General features: G+C 41.7%; 1 protein-coding gene across 1 annotated transcript in view; it reads right to left on the bottom strand.

Moving 5' to 3' along the window:
- Positions 1 to 25,698, bottom strand: part of LOC122799703 (A disintegrin and metalloproteinase with thrombospondin motifs 2-like) — a 2,689,413-nt gene that overhangs the window by 619,840 nt on the left and 2,043,875 nt on the right. Inside the window, exons 6-7 of the mRNA XM_044068936.1 lie at positions 13,629 to 13,785; positions 4,871 to 4,976 (exon numbers count right to left, since the gene is read on the bottom strand). Coding sequence (XP_043924871.1) covers positions 4,871 to 4,976; positions 13,629 to 13,785 — 263 coding nt within the window. The remainder of the gene's footprint in view (positions 1 to 4,870; positions 4,977 to 13,628; positions 13,786 to 25,698) is intronic.

Genomic DNA, 25,698 nt, shown 5'->3' on the forward strand with positions numbered 1-25,698 from the left:
CACCACCCCAATCATCAACCTTCCTCCACATCTTTCTGGCTCAAGCCCATCCCCACAGGCACTATACAAAGACTTCTCCTCAAACTCAAACCCTGTCGCAATGCACCTGACAACCTTCCACCCACTTTCCTCAAGCAATCTGCAGACAACAGTGCCAATACCATCTCTATTCTTATAAATAGAGCCATACAAGAATCATACATCCCTTCTATCTAGTGCCATGCTTACATCATCCCCCTCCCAAAGGTGGCAAACATACTGATACCACCAACTTCAGGCCTAGTGCCATCCTTTCCCCTCTTTCTAAAATACTAGAGAAAACTATACAAGCACAACTCATGGCACACCTAACACTAAACAATCTCCTCTCCCCTACCCAACATGGCTTCCACCCTGGCCACAGCACCATGACTGCCCTTCTTTCCTTTCTTGAAACCATAAACCTTGAACGCGATTTAGGCAAGTTCATATCCACACTATTCCTAAATCTGTCAAAGGCCTCTGACACCATCTCACACACCCTACATATATCCCAACTCTCTACCCTACACCTCTCTCCCACCACCATCACCTGGTTTTACAGCTACTTGTCCAACCACCAACAAGCTGTCCAATGGAAAACTTCAACCTCCCCCTTCCTTCCCACACCCACAGGTGTCCCACAAGGTTCTGTTCTTGGCCCTCTTCTCTTCAACCTATTCATTAACAACTTTCACCAATCCATCCCAGACTCATCTATCATCCAATATGCAGATGACTCAACAATCATATGCTCACCCTTCTCCCCCTCCAAGCTCCTAGCAAAACCCTAACTAGCCTTCTCCAAAACAAAAACCTGGATGCAGTCTAACCATCTGGTATTAAATGCAAATAAAACCAAACTAAAGTTATTTTCCCCTACCAAAACTCCATTAACAAAACCACATTCACTATACAGAGCCAAAACAACACCCCCCTTGAAATTGTTCTCAACACCAAGCTTCTTGGCATCATTATTGATGAAGAACTAAAATTTGACACCCACATCCGCTCCTCAATCAAGAAAACCCACCAAACGTTAGGTTTCCTCTACAGGCACAACCGCTTCCTAAGCCCCTCTACCCATCAAACTCTTGCATCCACCTTCCTACTACCCCTCCCTTATATATGGTGCTCCTCTTTTCACCAATCTCCATCTTGGCCTTCGGTCTAAACTTGAATCCTGCTACCACAAGATCTCCAAATTTGCAACCAATTCAAAAAACTCATCCCACCACTGCCACTCTCTCCTCACCCTCAACTGGCTTGAACTACTCAACTACCTCAGTTACCTACAACACACCATTGCCCACAAGCCCATCTTTAAATCTGCCAACTGCCCAGCTCTCGCTACTTCCTTAAAACCTTACATTCCCAACCCCTCAGTCAGATCCAAAAAACAAAATCTCCTCCAGGTCCACAAACCTGCATGACCTCCTGGCCATCTACTGCTGTCCCACTCCTTAGCTAAACAGTGGAACTCTCTTCCCACACACCTACGCAACCTACCTAACCATACAAATTTCAAATTTCAGCTACTCTCTCATATTTCTTCCAAATGGGAATGCCCATGCCATGCTCCAACATAACCCCCCATTCCACCTTGCACTGACTCATCCAACTACCTCTACTATTACTTTGTCCCACCCAAAACAATCCCTCCCCTACGAAAAACAAATTTTCTCTCTAATATCTATTGTACTATACTCTCCAATCTCAAATATACTATCACCCTCTCCATGCATAATATTTTCCTAACCTACTAATGGCTAATAGCTATATATTTTGAAATGTTAAACCTACAATTGAGTTTATAACAAAATATTCACTTTATGTAAATGTTGAAATTTCTGTATTGAGTTATGTCTTTTCATTTTTATAACAGTGTGACAAGCCAGTTGCAAATATCAATTAAATATTTAATTACCTGCATGAACTATGTCCTTTTGTAACATGTGAAATGTAATTTGCAATTATTGTGGAACTTTTCTCCCTGGGCCTCCACTCTAAACAGGCTCTTCTTGGCCCAGTGGACTTCCCCGGTCATCAAACTTAAATAAAATAAAAAAATACAAACAAATAAAAAAATAAAGATGCTGTTAATGTTGCTTGAATATAAACATAGTCTGTTGCTCTGATTAAGTAAGCTTTTTGTGGGCCCCATCCTGTTACTTTACACATGTCAGTGCCTCATTACCCATCCATTATATCCATGCACACAGCCGCCCCACATGCCAGAAACAGTCAATCAACACTTATTTGGTATAATTGCTGAGCATCAACAGACAGTAATATCTCTCTCTTCATTTTTGTTGTCATTAGAACATTATTCCTGTGAGATGGACTGGTTTGTACAAAATACAGACGCGATATTACATGATTCTCTCTCAGGTGTTTATTTGATTTCCCCCCCTGTCAGAATGGTTGTCAATTTGGCCTGCTTTGCACTTTATTTATGATGAAAAATTTATGAAAAATATAACTGTTAAAAAATAAGAAAAGTAGGCAAATGTACAAGAAATTGCATGTAGAAAGTGTATTGCAGTGTGAGACTGTTACTAGCACTGACAAAGTGAATTATTTGATTCATGGAGTATGGTTCATCTAAACACAGTTCTCAGAGCCCAGCCTGTCAGATCAGCTTCTGGTGCTGACTGTGGCATTTGTTTTCTTCAAGATGGTATGTCTCCAATATTTGTTATTCTTAACTGAGGGATGCAGGAGTGGTCTTTTGCATGGACGTGTGGGAGGGGGATTTGTCTCCCTTGAAAATATATTTCTTTTTCTGTGGATGTTATTTACTTTTTCAATGAATTAAAAACTTAATCTGAGTGTTTTCTTTTGACAACATGTCTTATGTAAAGAAAAATTTCAGTAAAGCATACTACATTTAATTAAAATGCCTTGTGAAAAATAAAGTTAAACAGAATCATTTTGCTGATAGGTAGAACTATGAAACTGCTTGCCATGAGTGTAGAATTATTTTGACATTTTTACTGTTTTGCTACATATTGTATTTGAAAATGTAATTGCAATAATAGTTAATGATACATGAATTCATTTTGTAGCAGATATCTAAGTCAGTTACCTCTTTAAAAAAATTACTCCTGGCATTTGAATTATGGGAAAAACTTGTATTGTTTATTGTATATTGTTTTAGAGACTGAGCAATTTTCTTTCTCAGGTTCTTTTACCTTTATAAGCATGCATGTACACATTTAAAATGTATCAATATATTTGAAACATTACCTTCAGGTGTACCAGTTCATTGATAATCATTTTCATAGAAAAAGCCATGATATGAACTAACTTAGAATAGACAACAAGTACTAGAAATCTCTTGTAATACACATCCATCCATTCAGGCATCCAAAACCGTTTTTCCCATTTCTACACATGGGATCGGGGTGTCATTTCAACAGTGACAATCACCTAGAGCCAAAGTTTACACCACTGGGTGGCTAGCCCTGCCACGGTAGTTCTTCTACAGCACACGGTCATACCTATAGCCAATTTAAATTGTCCAATCCACCTACTGCATATCTTTGGAATGTGGGAGGAAACCCATGTTACTGCAGGGAAGACATTGCAGATTCCACACAGAAGGCACCCCAGCTGAGAATCAAATCAGGGTGCCTCTTGCTGTGAGGCAACAACACTATCCATTGTGTCACTGTACCACCAAAGACAAGTTCCCTTTTAATACACATGACTTAAAGAAATGTCTGGAGCACAGGAACTCCTAAAACTGTCAGTCTATACTCATAAATGCTATAAGAGAAAACGTATCTTATTCTACTTTTTCACACTTAGTTTTAAACCTTCCTAAACCATCCTGTTGTGTTTGGACTGAAAGGTTTGCTGCTGAGTGTGATACAGGTGGAATAACAACCAGCTCCTTCAAGACGGGAGTAAATGATTTTTATCTTGAAAAGGGAAGATTGCAGTGAGATGAGCTGGAAGGATCTATCCCACGTTTTGACCTGTATATAGCTGCAGGAGAAACAGTACTGCAACTGTTATACTAGACCGTGGTGGTGAAATGAGAACTAAGTCATAAGACAAAGCTCCAGATTTACTGCTCCATGTATGCCCCCCATCCTCAGTTATCGGCACAAGCTGAATAAGTTAGAAGTTTAAAAATCTGGGATGATCTCAGAAGAGACCCACTGTTCCTCTGAATTTGAGAGGAATCATTTTAGCAGTTAATCAGAAAGCATCTTGGGTGCCCTCTGGTGGGCAGAGCAGCACGAATGACAACAAGAAGGATGAGACGGACAGATTATTTTCCTCTGCTTATCTGTGAATACGTGACTGCCCCACTTCATTAGCAGGAGACACTTGCTGAGATAATAAAGCACGGCCTGCCCTGTTCTGTGTGCTACCATCACCAGCCTCATCAAAACAAACAGTAAAGGTAGAGGATGACTAGGGGGCTAGACCATTTAAGGTCTCAGCAGACTGAGATGCTAATGGGAACATATCTTTAATTATGTAATCAAGAGCTTGTAATTTCATCCAAAGACATTATTAGCATTGCTAAAATTCCTGCATGAATTACTGTCTCTGGTTTCCAGTTATTAAATCTTATTTATTAAAAGCTGATTGAGAACTAAATTTTTTTGCAAATATGAACGTATTTGAAGTCAGTTATAATAAAAAAGAAAGTGACAAAACTGCAGATTAGTTTTATCTTAAGAATTTACTAAGTATGGCTGTCTGTAATATATGTATTATGCCATCCATGACATAATAATTACTGTTCAATGGAGTTTCAAAAATGAAATGCAACTTTGCAAAACACCAATGATGTGACAGAATAAATACAGTACAAATACAAAATCCTTCTTACACGTGTCCTGTTTCATGCGCTACAACAAACGCAGATGAAAATCCATCTTCGTGATTAAGCGTGCAGCTACGCACAGGATGACACATTCCAGTAACAGGAGCGTAACCTACAACATGAAAAAAGTGAGTGTGAGGCAAGTTAGTCTGATGCTTGCTACTGCATGACTGAGGCAGGATGCACAATAAATAAATTATTAATAATATAGTCTAAGGACAAAATCACACAAAATAGTTTAGAAATTCCTCTACATATAACACAGATGTTGAACAGAAGTTATATTTAGAAACAAGAAATTTCTCTGAAACTTTGCATATCTGAGCTCAATCTCAAATTATTTTTATCTACATTTTGTTGCTATTCAAATTGGCAAATTTGTTTCAGATTGACAAACAGAATAATAAAAGCAATGGAGAAAAATATATTTGAAGCAGACCTTGGAAATGCCGAGAACTGGTAGCAAAATAAAAGCGAATGATGACCCTCTAATACTTTGTGAGGGTTTGTATGTCTGAAATTTTCCAAAGTCATGGATTCTGTTATTAATGGTTAGCAAATGTCATTGTATTTCTTATATGAAAACATTCAAAACTTCCCAGAGTTAAAGGAAAGGTGCTTCTCCTTCCTGATCATTTTTTACATGCATGTGATTACTGGGCAGAAAGTGTGATGTATTGATTAATGTTACAGAAAAAGTTAAATGTATATGAAAAAATGTGTGTCAGAATAGCAGCCTACTACAGAATTGTGAGATGGAAAAACAAGGAGGAGAACTAGATTAATATTAACGGGAAACCGGTGAGCAAATGATGGGAACAGAAATGAAGGAGTGCTTAGGGAGGCAACAGTGGGGACACAGTGAGTATTGTCCAGGGCAAACATTACAGGTAAAATTTACTGTGAAATGGCAGTTTGATGTATCATGGATAACAGGCAGTGAGGTGGAGACAACAAACAGTTTTATACAAAATAATTACTTCTTATGGGTTTAAAAACCCAAGAAGAAAGTACAATTAGAGATTAGGTTACAAGTGAAAATTATAGTCATCAGTCTTTATAATAGCTAAATATATCAATATGGACGTGTGTAAATGAAAAAGGGTGATTGTGAAGTGGAGTTCAGGGAAGAGTTAAGACAGGCACTGGGTGGCAGTGAAGAGTTACCAAATAGCTGGGTAACTACAACAGAGCTAGTAAGGGAGACGGCTAGAAAGGTGCTTGGTATCACATCGGGACAGAGGAAGGATGACAAGGAGACATGGTGGTGGAATGAAGAAGTACAGGAGAGTATACAGGCAAAGAGATTGGCAAAGAAGAAGTGGGATTGTCAGAGAGATGAAGAAAGTAGACAGGAGTGTAAGGATATGAGGTGCATGGCAAAGAGAGAGGTGGCAAAGGCTAAGGGTAAGGCATATGAAGAGTTGTATGAAAGGTTGGACACTAAAGAGGGAGAAAATGACCTGTACCGATTGGCTAGACAGAGGGACCGAGCTAGGAAAGATGTGCAGCAGGTAAAGGTGATAAAGGATAATGAGGGAAACATACTCACAAGCGAGGAGAGTGTGTTGAGCAGATGGAGAGAGTACTTTGAGGGGTTGATGAATGAAGAGAATGAGAGGGAGAGAAGGTTGGATGATGTAGGGATAGTGAATCATGAAGTGCAATGGATTATCAAGGAGGAAGTAAGGATAGCTATGAAGAGGATGAAGAATGGAAAGGCTGTTGGCCCAGATGACATACCTGTGGAAGCATGGAGGTGTTTAGGTGAAATGGCAGTGGAGTTTTTAACCAGATTGTTTAATGAAATCTTGGAAAGTGAGAGGATGCCTGAGGAATGGAGAAAAAGTGTTTTGGTACCGATTTTTAAGAATAAGGGTGATGTGCAGAGCTGTAGTAACTACAGAGGGATTACATTGATCATTCACAGCATGAAGTTATGGGAAAGAGTAGTGGAAGCTAGGTTAAGAAGGGACGTGATGATTAGTGACCAGCAGTATGGTTTCATGCCAGGAAAGAGCACTACAGATGCGATGTTTGCTCTGAGAGTGTTGATGGAGAAGTACAGAGAATGTCAGAAGGAGTTGCATTGTGTTTTTGTAGACTTAGAGAAAGCATATTACAGGGTGCCTAGAGAGGAGTTGTGGTATTGTATGAGGAAGTCAGGAGTGCCAGAGAAGTATGTAAGAGTGGTACAGGATATGTACGAGGGTAGTGTGACAGCGGTGAGGTCTGCGGTGGGAGTGACGGATGCATTTAAGGTGAAGGTGGGGTTACATCAAGGATCAGCTCTGAGCCCTTTATTATTTGCAATGGTGATGGACAGGTTGACAGACGAGATCAGACAGGAGTCTCCGTGAACTATGATGGGAAAAGATGTTCATCTTCAATGACGAAAGATATAAAAACAACGTCATTCTATACAGACGTTTTGTAGATGACATCCTTCTTTTCTGGAATGGAGATGTCGAATCATTAGATAATTTTGTTGATTTCATGGGTTCAACAACCACTTTCTTGGAGTTTACATATGAATGTTCTTCCAGCAGAGTTGATTTCCTTGATATTACTATCAGTAAGGATGACGAGTGCGTCAGTACAATGTCACTCTTTAGGAAATCCTGCTGGAGACATGGCATCCTCCACTTTGAGAGTATGCATCCTAGGCATATTTTTCCTAATGTGGTCAAAAATCAAATGAGCAGGATAGCTAGGTTATGCAGTAACCCAGAGGACATGAACCATCAAATGAATTTCCAGGAAAGTTGCCTTATTGATAGGGGATATCCAGTTCAGTTGGTGTCCAACCAAAGAAACAATGTTCCTGTTACAATCAGTTCAGCACGAAAACAATGGCGTTACATTGGTACGCCAAGAAGTGATAAAAAGAAAATACAGTATGACATTAGGTATACCAGTGATATAGGGCATATAGAGAACATCATTAGAAGCAATTGGAAGTTGTTAAATATGGACAAGGGTTTGCTGAAATAGTAGGCGATAGGCCAAGTTTTAGATATAATAATTGTCTGAATCTGAAGAGACTACTATGCAAGGAGAAGGTGGAGATCAAATCAATTGACATTAGGGTTAACTATAGACAAGGTACCTTTCCATGCAGGAAATGTTGTGTGTGCAAATATATTTCCGGTGTTCAGAGACTTGAACTTACAGATATAGACTTAGTGTGGGAACCAAAATTCTATGCGACATGTGATACGGCCAATGTCATTTATTTAGCTTTATGTGAACCCTGTGGGGCCTACTATGTGGGCATGACCACGCGCCGGTTCAAGGACCGTATTTACAATCACGTGTATGACATCAGGAAAGGAAATACTACCAATGTGTTGGCCAGACACTGCCAACAGTTTCCATCACATGTTTTTAAATTTAGGGTTTTGCAGCAGCTGCATCATAACAGAAGAGAAGGGGATATGGTGGGTACCCTTGAGTTGAGTGAGTTGAAGTGGATACTTAACCTTAGGGCACACATAGAACCAGGCTTGAATTCAGCCCTGAGTATTAAGCCTGCCCTATTGGGTAATATATGAAGTTATTTTAATACTATCAGTTTTTGAGTACACTTAATGATGGTATTTATTATACTATGATCAGGCTTAGATATTTGTATAAGGTTTTTATTTTAATTGATGTGCCTTAGTGGTACTTCTGTATTTGTATATGTTGTCTAGATCATTTTATATGTATTTTTATATATGCTGGATCCTGATGTATTAGGGGTCCATATATAGTTAGGTTGCTATTTTATTATTGTTTTATGCATTTTTTACATATTCATTATAAATATATAGAGCTAGCAGTATTTGCGTTTTATAATATAATGCGTGTTTATGTGCAATAAATGTACGTTTCTACAAGCGTTTGTTGAGATAATGTAGATGGTTCAGAAACCTGGCCGTCTCTTTAAATGTTGATGAAAAATATCAAGTTAATTGCTTGACTTAATTGATTAATTAGGGTGGATATGTATGTATATAAAGACTAGGATCTACCTTATGCATTGTAACCTGAGGAAGCGCACTAGGTTAGTGCGTGAAAGCGCTTGTTCTCTCTCTCAATAAATTGCTCAACTGTTCATTGTGCTTCGTGGTGGTTCCTTGCAAGTCTACAGTTAAGAAGTGGGATTGTCAGAGAGATGAAGAAAGTAGACAGGAGTGTAAGGATATGAGGTGCATGGCAAAGAGAGAGGTGGCAAAGGCTAAGGGTAAGGCATATGAAGAGTTGTATGAAAGGTTGGACACTAAAGAGGGAGAGAATGACCTGTACCGATTGGCTAGACAGAGGGACCGAGCTAGGAAAGATGTGCAGCAGGTAAAGGTGATAAAGGATAATGAGGGAAACATACTCACAAGCAAGGAGAGTGTGTTGAGCAGATGGAGAGAGTACTTTGAGGGGTTGATGAATGAAGAGAATGAGAGGGAGAGAAGGTTGGATGATGTAGGGATAGTGAATCATGAAGTGCAATGGATTATCAAGGAGGAAGTAAGGATAGCTATGAAGAGGATGAAGAATGGAAAGGCTGTTGGCCCAGATGACATACCTGTGGAAGCATGGAGGTGTTTAGGTGAAATGGCAGTGGAGTTTTTAACCAGATTGTTTAATGAAATCTTGGAAAGTGAGAGGATGCCTGAGGAATGGAGAAAAAGTGTTTTGGTACCGATTTTTAAGAATAAGGTGATGTGCAGAGCTGTAGTAACTACAGAGGGATTACATTGATCATTCACAGCATGAAGTTATGGGAAAGAGTAGTGGAAGCTAGGTTAAGAAGGGACGTGATGATTAGTGACCAGCAGTATGGTTTCATGCCAGGAAAGAGCACTACAGATGCGATGTTTGCTCTGAGAGTGTTGATGGAGAAGTACAGAGAATGTCAGAAGGAGTTGCATTGTGTTTTTGTAGACTTAGAGAAAGCATATGACAGGGTGCCTAGAGAGGAGTTGTGGTATTGTATGAGGAAGTCAGAAGTGCCAGAGAAGTATGTAAGAGTGGTACAGGATATGTACGAGGGTAGTGTGACAGCGGTGAGGTCTGCGGTGGGAGTGACGGATGCATTTAAGGTGAAGGTGGGGTTACATCAAGGATCAGCTCTGAGCCCTTTATTATTTGCAATGGTGATGGACAGGTTGACAGACGAGATTAGACAGGAGTCTCCATGGACTATGATGTTTGCAAATGACACTGTGATATGTAGTGAGAGTAGGGAACAGGTGGAGGAGACCCTGGAGAGGTGGAGATATGCTCTAGGGAGAAGAGGAATGAAGGTCAGCAGGACTAAGACAGAATATATGTGTGTGAATGAGAGTGAGGGTAGAGGAATGGTGAGGATGCAAGGAGTAGAGGTGGCGAAGGTGGATGAGTTTAAATACTTGGGGTCAATACTTCAGAGTAATGGTGAGTGTGGAAGAGAGGTGAAGAAGAGAGTACAGGCAGGATGGAGTGGGTGGAGAAGAGTGTCAGGAGTGATTTGTGACAGACGAGTACCTGTTAAAGTGAAAGGGGAGGTCTACAAGAGGGTAGTGAGACCAGCTATATTATATGGGTTGGAGACAGTGGCACTGACAAAAAGGCAGGAGTCAGAGCTGGATGTGGCAGAGTTAAAGATGTTAAGATTTGCACTGGGTGTGACGAGGGTGGACAGGATTAGGAATAAGTATATTAGAGGGTCAGCCCAGGTTGGAAGGTTTGGAGACAAAGCCAGAGAGGCAAGATTACATTGGTTTGGACATGCTGCGGAGGGATGCTGAGTATATTGGGGAAAAAGATGCTAAGGATGAAGCTACCAGGTAACAGGAAAAGAGGAAGGCCTAAGATAAGGTTTATGGATGTGGTGACAGAGGACATGCAGGTGGTTGGTGTGACAGAGCAAGATGTAGAGGACAGGAAGAAATGGAAACAGGTGATCTGATGTGGCAACCCCTAATGGGATAAGCCAAAAGAAGATGATGATGTAATAGAATAAAAACAAAAAGTGTAGGATAAGTGTGTTAAAAATGCCCAACTCTGTGTTGGAGATGGGTGAAGCTTTTACTTTGACTTAAATTGCCTGAATTCAGCTAGTGGTTCGGGCAGTGATAGGTAGAAAAAGGTGGGAGTGAGAGTTTGCAATTGGTTATTCCTTCTGATGTCAGAGAAATGGTGGTCCCAGTTAGCCAAATTGGATATGACTAAGTGAAGGTTGTATGTCAACAGTGGACACAGGATCACAAAACATTGTTTTGGAAATACAATGTAGTTGTGGTAGATGCTGTAGCAATGTGTGTGGGAGCACATGCACACACATACACACACACAAACACACACCAGGGGAGAAAACAGAACAACCCTGATATGATGAGGTGCTCACATCAGCCCCAGCGGTATGGTTTAGGGACCCAGTCACACTCCCCCCCCCCCCAACAGCTACAAATTTGTTTATTTATTTTATTTTTCTTTACTGTGCTTGTCTGACTGGGTTTAGTCAAAAACCTTTTTCAGGGGAGTCCCAGGGAACAATGTTCCAACATATTACTAACATTTCTGAACAGACATCCAGTAATATACATGAAAAGACATTAAGTAAACTGTGCTAAAAATTACACATACATCTAATTATATTTGTATGAAAGTAAAGACGCTATTACAGTAGATATTTCTGCATTAGTAGATGAGGAACACTCTGCATCGGAAGAGGTGTGTCAGTGGGTTTCTCCAACAGATTAGAGATCACGTGATTAGTGCTTAGAAAGACAAAGAAATGGAGGTAAGAGAAGGAACTAGGCAGGGCAGAAAATGATAATACTGCACTTAAGTGGTGGGGCAAAAAGCAGCATCAAAGAATATTATACATATATATGCCTACTGTTAGGTTTATACTACAAGTAGAGGCATGCTGGTGAGTGGCATCACAAAACTACCTATCTGTTGGGAGATGGTACTAAAACTATTTCGGTATCGGTGAAGACTTGTGGGGCACAAGACCTGATGGTTTGAGGTGTGATGGGTTCCTAGGTGTGGGAGGGATGACAGAAGGTAATACTGAAGTTTAATAGGTACAATAACTGATTTGGAATTGTAATGTAATATTGGTAACAAGAATGATGCTATTCCAAATCTAGAACTAAAATGTTATATCGCTGTATGGTAAAATAACTTAATCTGGCAGGGATTATGTATATAAGTGTTATATTTTTTTCATTTGTTGCAACAGCAATAAAACTGTTATGAAAAAATAAATTACACAGGACCAGCTTGTATGTAACACTGTAGCCTGCACATAAAACTTCACCGAATTGTTACCAGCTATTTTTCTGCTTAAAGAAACATCTTTCTCCCGGCATTAATTCTGGCAGGATCCACTGGTTGCACTGGTTTCTTTGAACATGGTTACGACTGCAGCTTGATCATACTGACTTGCCAGCTGGAGATCTTACATTGTAATGTAACCACCTGAGCGGAACATTTTAAGTAGTAACGTATGTGAAAAATAACAAAAAGGTCACTGAATCTGGGAGAAATAACAATTATTATACTGACCCTAGCTCGCAAACAACAGATCATAATGTCCGGAAGTGGACATCTAGATAGCAGCAACAGGTAATCTGAGCTACCATGATCCAGCAAATGGGTTTCATGCTCAGGTGACCTGAGAAAATACCTCTGAACTGGTCCTGTCAAGTTTAGTGTTCATTTTCTTCACTAACACACAAACAATTGTTATTCTCATTTTACCAGTGCTATTTTAAATGCAGATTTACTTCATGCCTTCTTGTATCTAATCCAGATCAGGCTACCTTCCTACAGAGAGGGCTGCTTTACTTTTCAGAATCTCTGCTCTAGAATGTAATACCCTCACCATCTGACCTTTCATCCGATGAAGGTGATCACTGATTTACAGACAGGGAGATCTCTTCTTATTAAAACTCAACCGCACAACACATGAATGCAGTACAGAGCAATGTTGACTAGGAATGCTTGGAAAATACTATTGTTTCTTCAGTATTTGAGAAAAACAGATGGTCTTTCAAACAATTCAGATACTGCATAATATCAACTGTTGCTGGAATTCACTTTGCTTATGGATTATGACTTGCTGACTAATATCTCTCTAGCTATCTGTCTATCTATCTATCTGGGTCTCCTTCAGTCGATCGAATGTTTACAAGTTTGAACCACATATGGCCGAGACCATATGTTCGAACTTGTAAAAGTTTGATTGGACTGAATGGAGATCTCCGTACAGAGTGAAAGGGAAGATTTCCCATTTCCGCAATGTAGTGCGATCTAGAAGTTGGTATATTAAAGTAAGGGGGGGTGCCCCCCTGCTATAGACATTTACTTTGTTGGTTTTTTGTGTTTCTACTTCAGTATTCGAACATTTATGGGTTCGAACATATGGTCTCAGCAATATGTGGTTCGAAGTTGTAAATGTTTGATCTACTGAAGTAGATCCCCATCTGTCTATCTATCTATCTAGCTAGCTATCTGTCTGTCTGTATATCTATCTATCTGTCTATCTATCTATCTATCTATCTATCTATCTGTCTATCTATCTATCTATCTATCTATACGTCTCTCCATCTATCTATCTATCTTCACAATTTCTGGTTTAAGTAAATGCCATTAAACAGAAAAATTTCACATATTAGCAGTATGTCACTCAAACACCATAAAGTCCATAATAAAATGATGGTCTTGTCTGGATGCAATCATTTTGTATTACATGCTATTGTATTAAGCTAGAGACTTGCAAAATAGACAATACCTTGCATGCCAGAGGGACCAAATTCTTGTCTTGTTAGAAAAATGGCATGATCGTGGTATTCTGCATGATCTGTGTCGGGCTTCTGCTGTAAATAAGCCCAACGACACACATTTTCCAAACTTTCTGAAGGCTTCCCGATTTCTATTAGGTTGGATGACTATACACAGTCAGGAAAAAAATAAAAGATGAGCAACAATTTCTTTATGACACTCAGACTAGATTACAATTTAAACAGTTTCAACATTTTTTTCAGAACTTTTACTGTTAAGGTAAGCAGTATCTAGTAATATCAGCTTGTACTTTTTCAAAGAAAGATTAAAATGTTACATGAATGCAAGGCATGTGCACTTTTTAGCTGATAGTGCTACATGCTTCTCCGCATACTTTCAACAATCACCACTAGGTGGTGCACTGAGAGTATAAATCCATATCTGTCGTTAGCTGTGGTTTAAATAAAAAATCATAACATCGGCTCAGGCTACAGATTAACAAGATTACATACTACACATCTGCCAGATAAATTTTATTTCACTGATATCAAAGCTTGCAAAATCTCTGCATACTATAATATTTTCCAAGATATTTTCCAACAGTCATATATGATGAAACATTTACTTTCCAGTGAGAGTCAATGCACATTTGCATCTGCAAATAAATTGATTTAAGCATCTGTAATCTGAAGAATCTGCAATGGGTCACACAGCAAATGTTTTAGTTTAATTGAGAATTAACTTCTGATACTTCAGTTTTTCTGCAAAAGCAATAACAATAATGTACAAAATGCGTCAATTAAACTTTATTGTCCGTTTTAAGAGCTCATTGTTGAGAGTTTAATTCATATATTAATTTGCTAACAGGGTGAGCACAAAAGGGAAAGCTGCTTTTGTGCATAAGTAAGATGGTAAGTAATTCACTTAGAATGACATTCTTTTCATGTGGAAATAGAAAATTAAAGCTCAGATTGCTAGATAAAGCTCAGACCTAGTTCCTAGCATCAATAACCTGTGTGCTAAACTGACTGACATTGCTCAGAAATGTTACCCTAAATTAGGAGTCAGTAAAAAAGCAAGAAACTCACTTCAGGAACACTTGATTAGGGGTGGAGTTACTCGTAAACTGTCTGGGGCATTTCAACATACACTCTTTGAAAATTATGTTTTCTTTTATCTAACTGCTATTCCCTTCCAGAAGGCAAAAGCACTCTGTTATGCGATAATATTTTTATACCCCTGTATCTGACAGTTCGTTTCTCTCTCCCTGACTAAAACTGATCTTTTAGTCAGATTTTAATGTGTCACATGCAGGAAGACACTCGGGAAGCAATTACACCTCCAGTGAGGAGACATGCAAGCAAGATATATGAACAAGTAGTAAGGAATATTCACCAGAAATGATTTAAAAGTATAACCTTACAAGCTAGAAATGTTTTAAAAACATTAAAGCTGGTCCTTTAAAAATACTGGATAAAAGTTTTAGAAATGGAGTCTGGGAATCCTAGACAGCAAAATGCACAGAATAATTAGACACAGGTAGCAGCTGTGTGCAGGTATGATTAAATCAGAGACACAGGATCTGCAGCTGCGCAATGTGAAAAATAACACTGTATGTGCAACATACATATTATATGTAAATTAATACATTTATGCAAATGAGGATATGAAACACAGAGAATGAAAGACACACAAAGCAAGTGCGCTGCTCCCTTCTGCAGGCCAATTCTGAACACAGGGGAGTTTTCCTGTCCCTGCAACTTGGCTTTGAATATGTTAGGAGAAGCAGCGGGCTACAGCCAACAACATTTATTTGTGGTCTCCATCACAGCCAGTGCCTAAGATGTTGGACATAATAACATCCAAGCCATAGTAAAGGGTTCCGACAGCACCATATATAAAAGCACTTAAATGACTAGCAGACAGTGGGCCAGTACCTGGTGGACAGAAAGACCATAGCAGAGCTAGTCCAACTATGTTGCCCATAGGGGGGATCAAGGGGTATGCGTGGAATACCCATACAAATGGACAGAAAGGTATGTGTAGTTTTAACCATCTAAGGTACATATACCTTTCAGTAAATTAACATGGGACAAACCAGGCATGCTGTTTGTTTCGTCCTCACATGTTGTACACCATTTTCTTAATATTATGCTGCAGCATGTGGAAGAGCATATCTTGTTCCCCATAAGTGAAGAGGAAAGAAGTACCACTACGTGCAAATTTTACAGCATAGTATTCCTCACTGAATTCCTGGGAGGCATAAATTGCATATGCACTGCCATGACCACTCTTTCAACTTCCAGGTGTTGTGCAGTGCCCAAGTCATTACATATAATATGTAAAGTGCCAAGCAGGAAGCTTAAGAGACCAGATCGCTTAATGGTTAAGGTCTTCACCTCCCATGCACAAGGTACAAGGTTCAATCCTGACCTCCGACCAATGCCTCTTTGGAGTTTACATGTTCTACCTATCTCCGTGGGGTTTTTCCTGTGTGTTTCCATCTCAAACTCACCAATGAATGGAGCTGTGGGCAGTAGCACAGACTCTATATGGTGCCCCATAGGGAGAAGAGTTGTACAGACCAACTGCTTTGGGCATCTACTGTGGTGCACAGTATCCTCAAGATAGGAGAACATGGATCACAGACTGACTGGTGTGGCAGGGCTAGCCATTCGACAGTGTAAAATATGGCTCTTGGTGATTTGGTCATGTTGACTAATGTCACCAGAAATGGGCATGGGTAGTTACCGGTGATAAGTGGGTTGAGGACCCAGCCTACTCTGGCCCACGCCAGGGGCCCTTGCTAACTGTGGGTGGGGTATATGTGCTCCTATTTACCAGTATGTGCCTGCCATAAAACCCAGCAGACCTGGGTCAATAAGCTACTGGCTGGCTGGTGTCTACTTGCTCAGCCTGGGTTACCTGGGATAGCTTTGTTGAGCAAAAGCTGGATGTAAAACCAACCAACCTGCCAAACATGAACTGAGACTTGCTACACTTAATGTAGGTTCACTGACAGGATGCAGCTTGGAAGTGGATGACATGATGATATGGAAGAGGCTGGACATCCTATGTATCCAAGAGATGAGCTAGAAGAGCTGTGCAGCAAAGCCACTTGGCTTGGGATCCACACTCTACTATTCAGGTGGGGGACAGGCTAGAAATGGTGTACGAATTGTGGTGAGAGAGAGGTTTCAGAAGGCAGTGAGGGATATCATCAGAATTAATGACACTCTCATGGCAATCAGACTCCAGTGTAATGATAGGGCAGTAATCATTAAGCCTATGCCCCACAGCAGGGTTGTGATAGTGAGGAAAAGAGTGCATTCAGACAGCAGTTGCAGGACCTACTAGGTAAACAAGTACAATACAAATTGATATTGATAATGGGTGACCTAAATGCACATACTGGGACAGACAGAACAGGATATGAGGACTGCCTTGGTCCACATTGGTATGGCAACAGGAATAAAGAAGGAGAAGCCATTCTAGAATTCTGTCTGGCAAATGGCTTGACAGTAGCCAATACATGGTACAGAAAGAGAGACTGTCACAAGATCACATACAAGAGTAGCCAACATGCAACTCAGGTAGACTTCCTCCTAGTAAGGAACTGGGATAGTAGAATCCATGACTGCAATGTCAAACCCAGTGAAACAGTTGGCCCACAGCATAAGCCACTAGTTGCTACAATCAGCTGCAAGCAGTGGTCAGAGAAGGCTCTAAGGTCAACAGAGACCAGGCTGAAGACCTGGAAGTTGACTGGAGAGAAAATACAACAGTTCAATGAATTACTCAGGGCAGTAGCACCCCAAGAAGAGGAGGAAATAGGTGGAGTTGAAGAAGAATGTCAGCTCCACAAAACAGCATGCGTTAGGACTACAGAAAAGATATGTGGCCAAGCCAGGTATGGAAATATGGTACATACGGAAAGCTGCTGGTGGAATGCAGAAGTCCAGGAAGTCATCAAAAGATAGAAGGAGTGCAGGAAGAAGTGGGAGACAGAAAATACTGACCAGGCTAGGAAGGACTACTGGTTGGCTAACAAAGAATCTAAGAAAGAAGTTGCAGTAGCAAAGAATAGGGCATCAGAGGCACTGTACCAACTTCTGGAAAGTGACTCAGTAAGGGGCGCAAAGAAACTATATCAGGTTGCAAGGCAAAGACAGAAAGTTAAAGAAGATAGTCAGACACCCTTCATAAGGGATGCCAGCAACATGCTCACCAGTCCAGAGGACATCAAAGGCAGATGGAAGGAGTATTTCCAGCAGCTTCTGAATGAAGAAAACCCCCCAGAAGTTGTTCTGCCACAGAAAATTCAAACAATGAGAGAAGAAGAGGAGCCCACCCTAGACGAAGTAAGAACAGCAATAAGGAAGATGAAATCAGGGAAAGCAGCAGGCTCAGATGAGGTCACAGCAGATATGATAAAGATGCTGGGTGAGAGAGGGGAGAAATGGCACCTGAGAGTACTAATAGCAGTGTGGAGAGAGAAGCGTATCCCAGATGACTGGAGAATAAGCATACTCGTGCCAGTGTACAAGAACAAAGGGGACATCCACAACTGTGGGCAGCACAGAGGCATCAAACCCCTATTGCATTACATGAAAGTACTGAAGAGGGAGATTGTAAACGGATACGCAGAGTAGTAGAATGTAAGATGGGAGATGAGCAGTTCAGACTCAGATCAGGATGCAGCACAATTGACCCGATGTTTGCATTGAGACAGATTCTTGAGAAGAAACTAGAGATGATGAGAGAGTTTAACTCGGTATTCCTACACTTGCAGAAAGCATATAACAAAGGCAGACGTCCTGTCTGGTGGACCCCAGCCATAAACAAATTATACAATAAAAGGAGGAAGCTACTACATGATATAGCAAAATCCCAAAAAGGGAAGGCATCTCTGATCAGTGTTAGTAAAAAACAACAGGCACTCATAAAATCGTCTAAGGCCAGCTTCGAGAGAAAAATTGCACAGGACACTAAGGATAATCACAAGGCTTTCTTTAGTTATGTTAGGAACCTGGGTGGGAATTTCCAGATATGCTCAGAATTAGTCCAAAATGACAAAAAATACACCGAGCCCACAGACATTGCCAACATTCTAGCTGACAGGTTCAGTGCAAACTCCCCCCCCCCTCCCCACCAAAAGGGCAAATATCTATCCCAACAGAGTGCTGCCCCCCTGACATCTCAGATGCTCAGGTAAGAGCCGCCCTCTCCAAAGCAAAAAACACAGCATCAATGGGACCAGATGGTGTCCCGGGCTGCATCCTACATGAACTCCAAGAAGAGCTAAACCCAAACATAAAACTACTGTTCAATCTTAGCCTTACTACAGGATATGTACCCAAAGAGTGGCGTACAGCAACAGTGGTCCCTCTCCACAAAGGTGGTGCCTCAACGGATCCTGGAAACTATCGCCCCATAAGCCTGACTAGCTTGGTCTGCAAAGCTATGGAAAGGATCATCATGGACCTCATAAATAAAGATATTGGGGACCTACAGACACTGGATCCTACCCAGTTTGGCTTTGTTAAAGGCAGATCCTGCCTCTTAAATCTGGTTGATTTCTTTGAAACAGTCACCAAGGCCATTGACAAGGGGAAGGTGGTCCACACAGCCTACCTGGACCTCGCAAAAGCCTTCGATACAATACCCCACTCGGGCATTATAGATAAGCTCACCAGCTTAAATATAAACCCCTATGTCACTAGATTGGTTGCAAACTGACTCAAGGACAGAACCCACATGGTTAGAATTGCTGGAGCCATGTCAGACTCCAAACCAGTTACAAGTGGTGTCCCACAAGGCTCAGTCCTGGGACCTCTCTTGTTCGGTATATATTTCTCGGCGGTACAGGCCAACACAGAAGGACTGTGGCTGACCAAGTTCGCAGATGACTGCAAACTAGGCGCCATAATCAACTCTCCAGCCGACACAAGCATCCTCCAAAAGGGCCTCATAGAAACAGACAACTGGTGCCAGAGCCATGGCCTCAAGCTAAACGCCAAAAGTGTATAGTCATCCCTTTGGCAAAAACAAAGTGCCCACAAATTACCACATAGGTGGTAATCCATTAAGTACAGAAGAAGTCATTAGGGACCTGGGGACCCAAGTTGATAGCAATCTCTCATTTGACAACCACGTGGCCAAAGTGGTTAGAAAAACATTTTATATAGCCCACCTAATCATGAAGGGATTCACATCTAGATCAGGAGAGGTCATCGTGCCTCTTTACTCATCCCTCATCAGGCCCATAATTGAGTACAATGCCCCTTTTGGGATGTACCTTACCAGACACCTGCAGCAACTGGAAAGACCCCAAAAGTACCTCACCAAGAGGATCAAAGGGCTCAAACAAATGCCATATGCTGCCCGGTTAAAGAAACTCCAGCTCTACTCAGTGGCATACCGCCTGCTCAGAGGCGATCTGTGCCTGACGTATAAAGCCATGTCCAACCCGGAATTAATGGACATGCTGCACCTCAGAAAATCCAAATCCCATCGAGCTACGCGCTATAGAGACTTGAACCTCAGCACTGAAATAAATAGGACATGCTGGAGGGACAGATTCATAACCCAGAGGCTCCCTTCACTCTGGAATAAAATCCCAGTCCAGGTTAGGCAGAGTCCCACATTGACTCTCTTCAAGAGGAATCTTGAAGAGTGGATGGGAGATCGTAGGTTTACCCCGGCTATCACTTCTGTGTCACTGTTAGACAGAGGCACAGTATACTAACCTCAAAAAAAGGCATAGCAAAATTAATTTAAAATGGGTGGCGAAAGCCAAACACACTCTGGCTAGGCTTATAAATGCCCTAGGGCAGATAGCCTAGTATGAACCTATGAACCTATGAACAAAATCCCAAGAAAGATGATCTGGGCAGTACTGCAGTGTGCCTGAAACATTGGTAGAATTAGTGCAGGCTATGTACAAGGACCCAGTGATTCAAGTACGAGCAGTGTTCAACCTCACAGAGGGGTTCTCAGTGGGAGTGGGTGTACACCAGGGTTCACCTCTGAACCCACTGCTGTTCATACTGGTGATGGACTACATTAGCAAACAGGATGGAAGGGACAGATCAACAAAGCTGCTGTATGCAGATGATGTGGCAGTACAGGCAGACTCTGATCTAGAACTTCAGCAAATTATAGGAGAATACAATGCAAATCTGAAGGCACATGGGATGAAACTAAGCACAGATAAGACAGTGGTAATGACAGCAAATTGGGGAAATCAGAAGAACCTGAGAATAGAGATAGAAGGGAAGGTAGTGGAATAGGTAAACAGCTTCAAGTATCTGGGAGGGGTGGTTGAGGAGAAGGGTAGTCTGAATGAAGAGGTGAAAGCTAGAATCAGAGGGGCTGCAGCCAACTGGCATAGAGTGTCAGGTGTAGTCTATGATAGAAAAATGCCAAAGAAGCTAAAAAGGGTGTACAAGACAGTGGTGCAACCAGTACTACTGTATGGTACAGAAACCTGGGCAGTAAAGGCAGAACAGTTGAAGAAGCTAGAGGTGATGGAACTGAAGTGCCCGAGAAGGGTGCTAGGATGCACACTGTGGGACAGATGAAGAAATGAGGACATAAGAGCAGATGCCAAAGTAGCTCCAATTGCAGAAAAGATCAAAGAGAACAGATTATGCTGGTTTGGACAATGGAAGACAATCTTGTGAGGAATATTTGGGACAGACAGGAAGAAGGTAAGAGGAAGTGAGGATGTCCAGCAAAGAGGTGGATGGATTGTGTGAAAGAAGATCTGCGACAGTCAGGCATGAGTGTTGAAGAAGGCGGGAGTGTGACACTGAATCGAGAGAGATGGCGACAGTTAACACGATACCCTGACCCCATGTAGAAAAAATGGGGAAAAGGGGCTGATGATGATGATGTGCCAAGCAGGAAGCTGCCATGAGCAGCCTGACCCAAATTCCCAATTGCCCCAAAGCACTGTCTTGTTAATTGAATATGCACCACATCACCTGTACTGGACATGTGATGAACTGTGCCACACGAGTCTTCCTTGACAATGATACCTGCCATGTTGCTCATGCATGCCTGCTGCACACTGTACGAAAGCAAGAGATAAACATAACAGGATGACACAGATGGTGAGAATGACTTTCCCAGTGGTGTGGCACATATTCCATTTGTGTCACTCTGCTGTGGAACTGCCATATGGATGTACTAATGTGTTCACTTATTCTTATCTTTCTGCAGGTCTAGTTATGTTGCAGGTTCTGGGGCAGTGACAGTCACCTTGCCGTGTCAGGTGGAAGTTACCCTGCTGATCTGGAGGAATTGCTGGTGGCCACCGTGGCCATTTCTTGGATGGAGGAAGAGGACCCATCTCCAAAGATGTCCTGGAGCTGGAGTGCCTGGTGATTCGTTGGTCCCCATATTCATGACAAGCAGGGACTCAAAGCAATACACATCAAAAATTCCAAGGAAATTCATCAAAAGAAAGAAAAACTCAATAGATCAGAGTGCAGAATGATCATTCATTTTCATACATTATTTCCCAATGGCATGAATTTGGATAATAAGATCACTTTTTAAATGTTATTTTTCTTATACGTAATTTTATGGGGGATTTGTATGTTTGTACTAACTTGGCATCTGAAACACATGCATGTGTAAATGGGGTGCCTTCGTTGAAGGTTGGGCATCGAGCTGGCACCTTGGCATTTCGTAAAAATAGTGCCTTTTTTAGGCAAGGCTCAAATTCTAAACCTACCACCCTAGAACACAAAAAAGTAAAAAAACTAAGGGTAATGCTGCTCAATGCCAGAAGTCTCAATCTCAAGATGCACGCACTTGAGGCCCTTCTCAGTATGGAGAACATCGATGTCTGTGCTGTGACAGAAACCTGGTTCAAGGCTCCTGAGAGCACCCCAGCACTATCAGGTTTCACCTCATATCATGTGTTCCGGCCCCAAAATCCGGACAACACCAAGAAAGGAGGGGGGCTGTCCATATTCATAAAGGACACCCACACCTCAAGGTTGGTGGCAATGCACGATGCATCGGAGACCATCCAGGTGCAATTAACCATAGGCAAGACTGCTCTGCAATTTGTAGCATGTTACAGGCCACCCTCTCAAACTCAGGAACCTCACATGGCCTTCCTGAAAACAATGGAGGGGATAAATGTATCTCCAAACACCATCATACTAGGTGACTTCAACTACCCTAATATAGACTGGGAACACTACTCAAGCCCAAACACTCTAGCCCAAAGGTTCCTGGAGTTCATAAACTCAAATGCCATGGAACAACTAGTCACCATCCCCACAAGAGGAGAAAACATACTTGATCTCATCATCACGAACATGGGATCACAATGTTCAACACCGGAAGTATACCCCTCACTGGTGAGATCAGATCATAAACTAATCTCGCTGGAGGTCCTCATCCCGCCCCCACCTGAAATAAAAAAGACCACAGTGAAAAACTTCCCAAAAGCCGACTTTACACTTCTAAAAACTAGTGTGGTCTCCTTTAAGGCCCCTGAGCCAGTGGTAAACATTACTCAAACCGCTGAATCACTTACAAATGCCTTCTACCAGCACCTACAGGACTGCATGGATCAGGCAATCCCAAACAAAACTAAGACTCTTTGTACCAAAGGCAAGCGTCCAGTCTGGTGGACCCCAGCCATAAACAAGCTCTACAACAAAAGGAGGAAGCTACTACAAGATAGAGCAAAATCCTTGAAAGGTAAGACACCTTTGATCATTATAAGTAAAAAACTAAGAGCTCTCATAAAATCATCCAAGGTAAATTTTGAGAGAAAAATCGCCAAGGACTCAAAAGACAATCATAAGGCCTTCTTTAGCTATGTTAGAAACCTAGGAGGAAACTCCCAGATATGCTCAGAATTAGTTCAAAATGATGTGAAGATTACTGAACCTACACACATTGCCAACATACTGGCTGACAGGTTCAGTGCAAACTTCTCCCCCCCCCCAAAAGGAGAGATATCTATACCAGAGGATTGTAGCCCCCAAACATCTCAAACGCCCAGGTGAGAACTGCTCTCTCCAAAGCAAAAAACACAGCATCCATGGGACCGGACGGTGTCCCCGGCTGTGTGCTCCACGAACTCAATGAGGAATTAAACCCGCAGTTAGGACAGCTGTTTAATCTTAGCCTCACCTCAGGATACGCCCAAGGAGTGGCGCACGGCGACTGTGGTCCCACTTCACAAGGGCGGTGCCTCCACCGACCCTGGAAATTACCGTCCCATTAGCTTGACAAGCCTTATCTGCAAAGCCATGGAGAGGATCATAATGGAACTCATAAATAAAGACATAGGGAACTTGCAGACTTTGGATCCAACCCAGTTTGGCTTTGTCAAAGGCAGATCATGCCTTTTAAACTTGGTTGACTTTTTCAAAACAGTCACCAAGGCCATTGATGAGGGAAAGGCAGTCCATACAGCCTACCTTGACCTGGCAAAGGCCTTCGACACAATACCCCACTCAGGTATCATCGAAAAACTCATCAGCTTGAATGTAAACCCATACATCACAAGATGGGTTGCAAACTGGCTAAGTGACAGAACCCACAGGGTCAGAGTTGCTGGAGCCATGTCAGACTCAAAGCCTGTCACAAGTGGTGTCCCACAGGGCTCAGTCCTGGGTCCACTCTTGTTCGGCATCTACTTTTCTGAAGTACAAGCAAACACAGGGGTTATGGCTGACAAAGTTTGCAGATGACTGCAAACTGGGCCATAGTCGAAAACACATCTGACACAGATATCCTTCAGAAGGGCCTCACAGAAACGGATAACTGGTGCCAGAGCCATGGCCTAAAGTTAAATGCCAAGAAATGCATAGTCATACCCTTCGGGAAAAACAAGGTTACCCCTAGCTACCATATAGGTGGCAATCCACTGAGCACAGAAGAAGTCATCAGGGATCTGGGGACCCAGGTTGACAGTAGCCTTTCATTTGACACTCATGTTGCTAAAGTAGTTAGGAAAACCTTCTACATTGCCCACCTGATCATGAAGGGATTCACATCTAGATCAAGGGAGGTCATCGTCCCCCTGTACTCATCACTCATAAGACCTATGATTGAGTACAATGCCCCATTCGGAATGTATCTGACCCAACACCTGCAGCAGCTGGAAAGGCCCCAAAAGTTCCTCACCAAAAGGATAAAGGGTCTCAAAAATATGTCTTATGCTGCCCGACTGAAAGAACTCCAGCTCTATTCAGTCTCATACCGCTTGCTCAGAGGCGACCTGTGCCTGACATATAAGGCCATGTCAAACCCTGATTTGATGAATATGCTTCACCTCAAAAAATCTAGATCCCTCAGAACCACAAGGGCGGGAGACTTAAACCTTGACACGGTTATTAATAGAACGTGCTGGAGGGACAGATTCATCACCCAGAGACTCCCTATACTGTGGAACAAAATCCCGGTACATGTGAGGCAGAGCACCTCGCTGGCCTTGTTCAAGAGGAATCTTGATCAATGGATGGGGGATCGCAGATATACCCCAGGGATTACTTCAGTGTCACTGCTTGACAGAGGCACAGCAAAATAATGGGCATAGTTTTATTCAAACTAAAGGGGTGGCGAAAGCCAAATAACTATGGGCTAGGCTTATAAATGCCCTTGGGCAGATAGCCTAGTATGAACCTATGAACCTATGAACCTATAAAAATCTACTGCAAATCATTAGCAGACTGGAGTTCTGCTATGGCAACCCCTTACCGGGAAAAAGTCGAAAGACAAACAACAAGTACTAACTTACACTAATATATTATGGAGTGTTAGTACTTATGGTCTGTTTCTCTTTAAGATTTTTCACTGAGGGTTTCCATTTTTGTAAAGCATTAATTCTAGTAAGTGTTTAATTAATTAGTTGTTTGATGAATTAGTATCTGGTGTACATAAGGATGTGATTTTTATGATGTAGTCTTCCATGAAGGCGAAAAGCCGAGGTACCAGAAGCAGTAACACATTTTTTCCTCTTTTATCCTGGTGTGGTTCCTGTCTTGAGGCTTGATTGTGTTTCTGGTGGCGAATTTCCTTGCAATTTTTGATGTGTATTACCA

This window comes from Protopterus annectens, chromosome 4.part0 (genome assembly GCF_019279795.1).
Source record: "Protopterus annectens isolate FY-2018-M chromosome 4.part0, PAN1.0, whole genome shotgun sequence".
Taxonomy (NCBI): Eukaryota; Metazoa; Chordata; order Ceratodontiformes; family Protopteridae; genus Protopterus; species Protopterus annectens.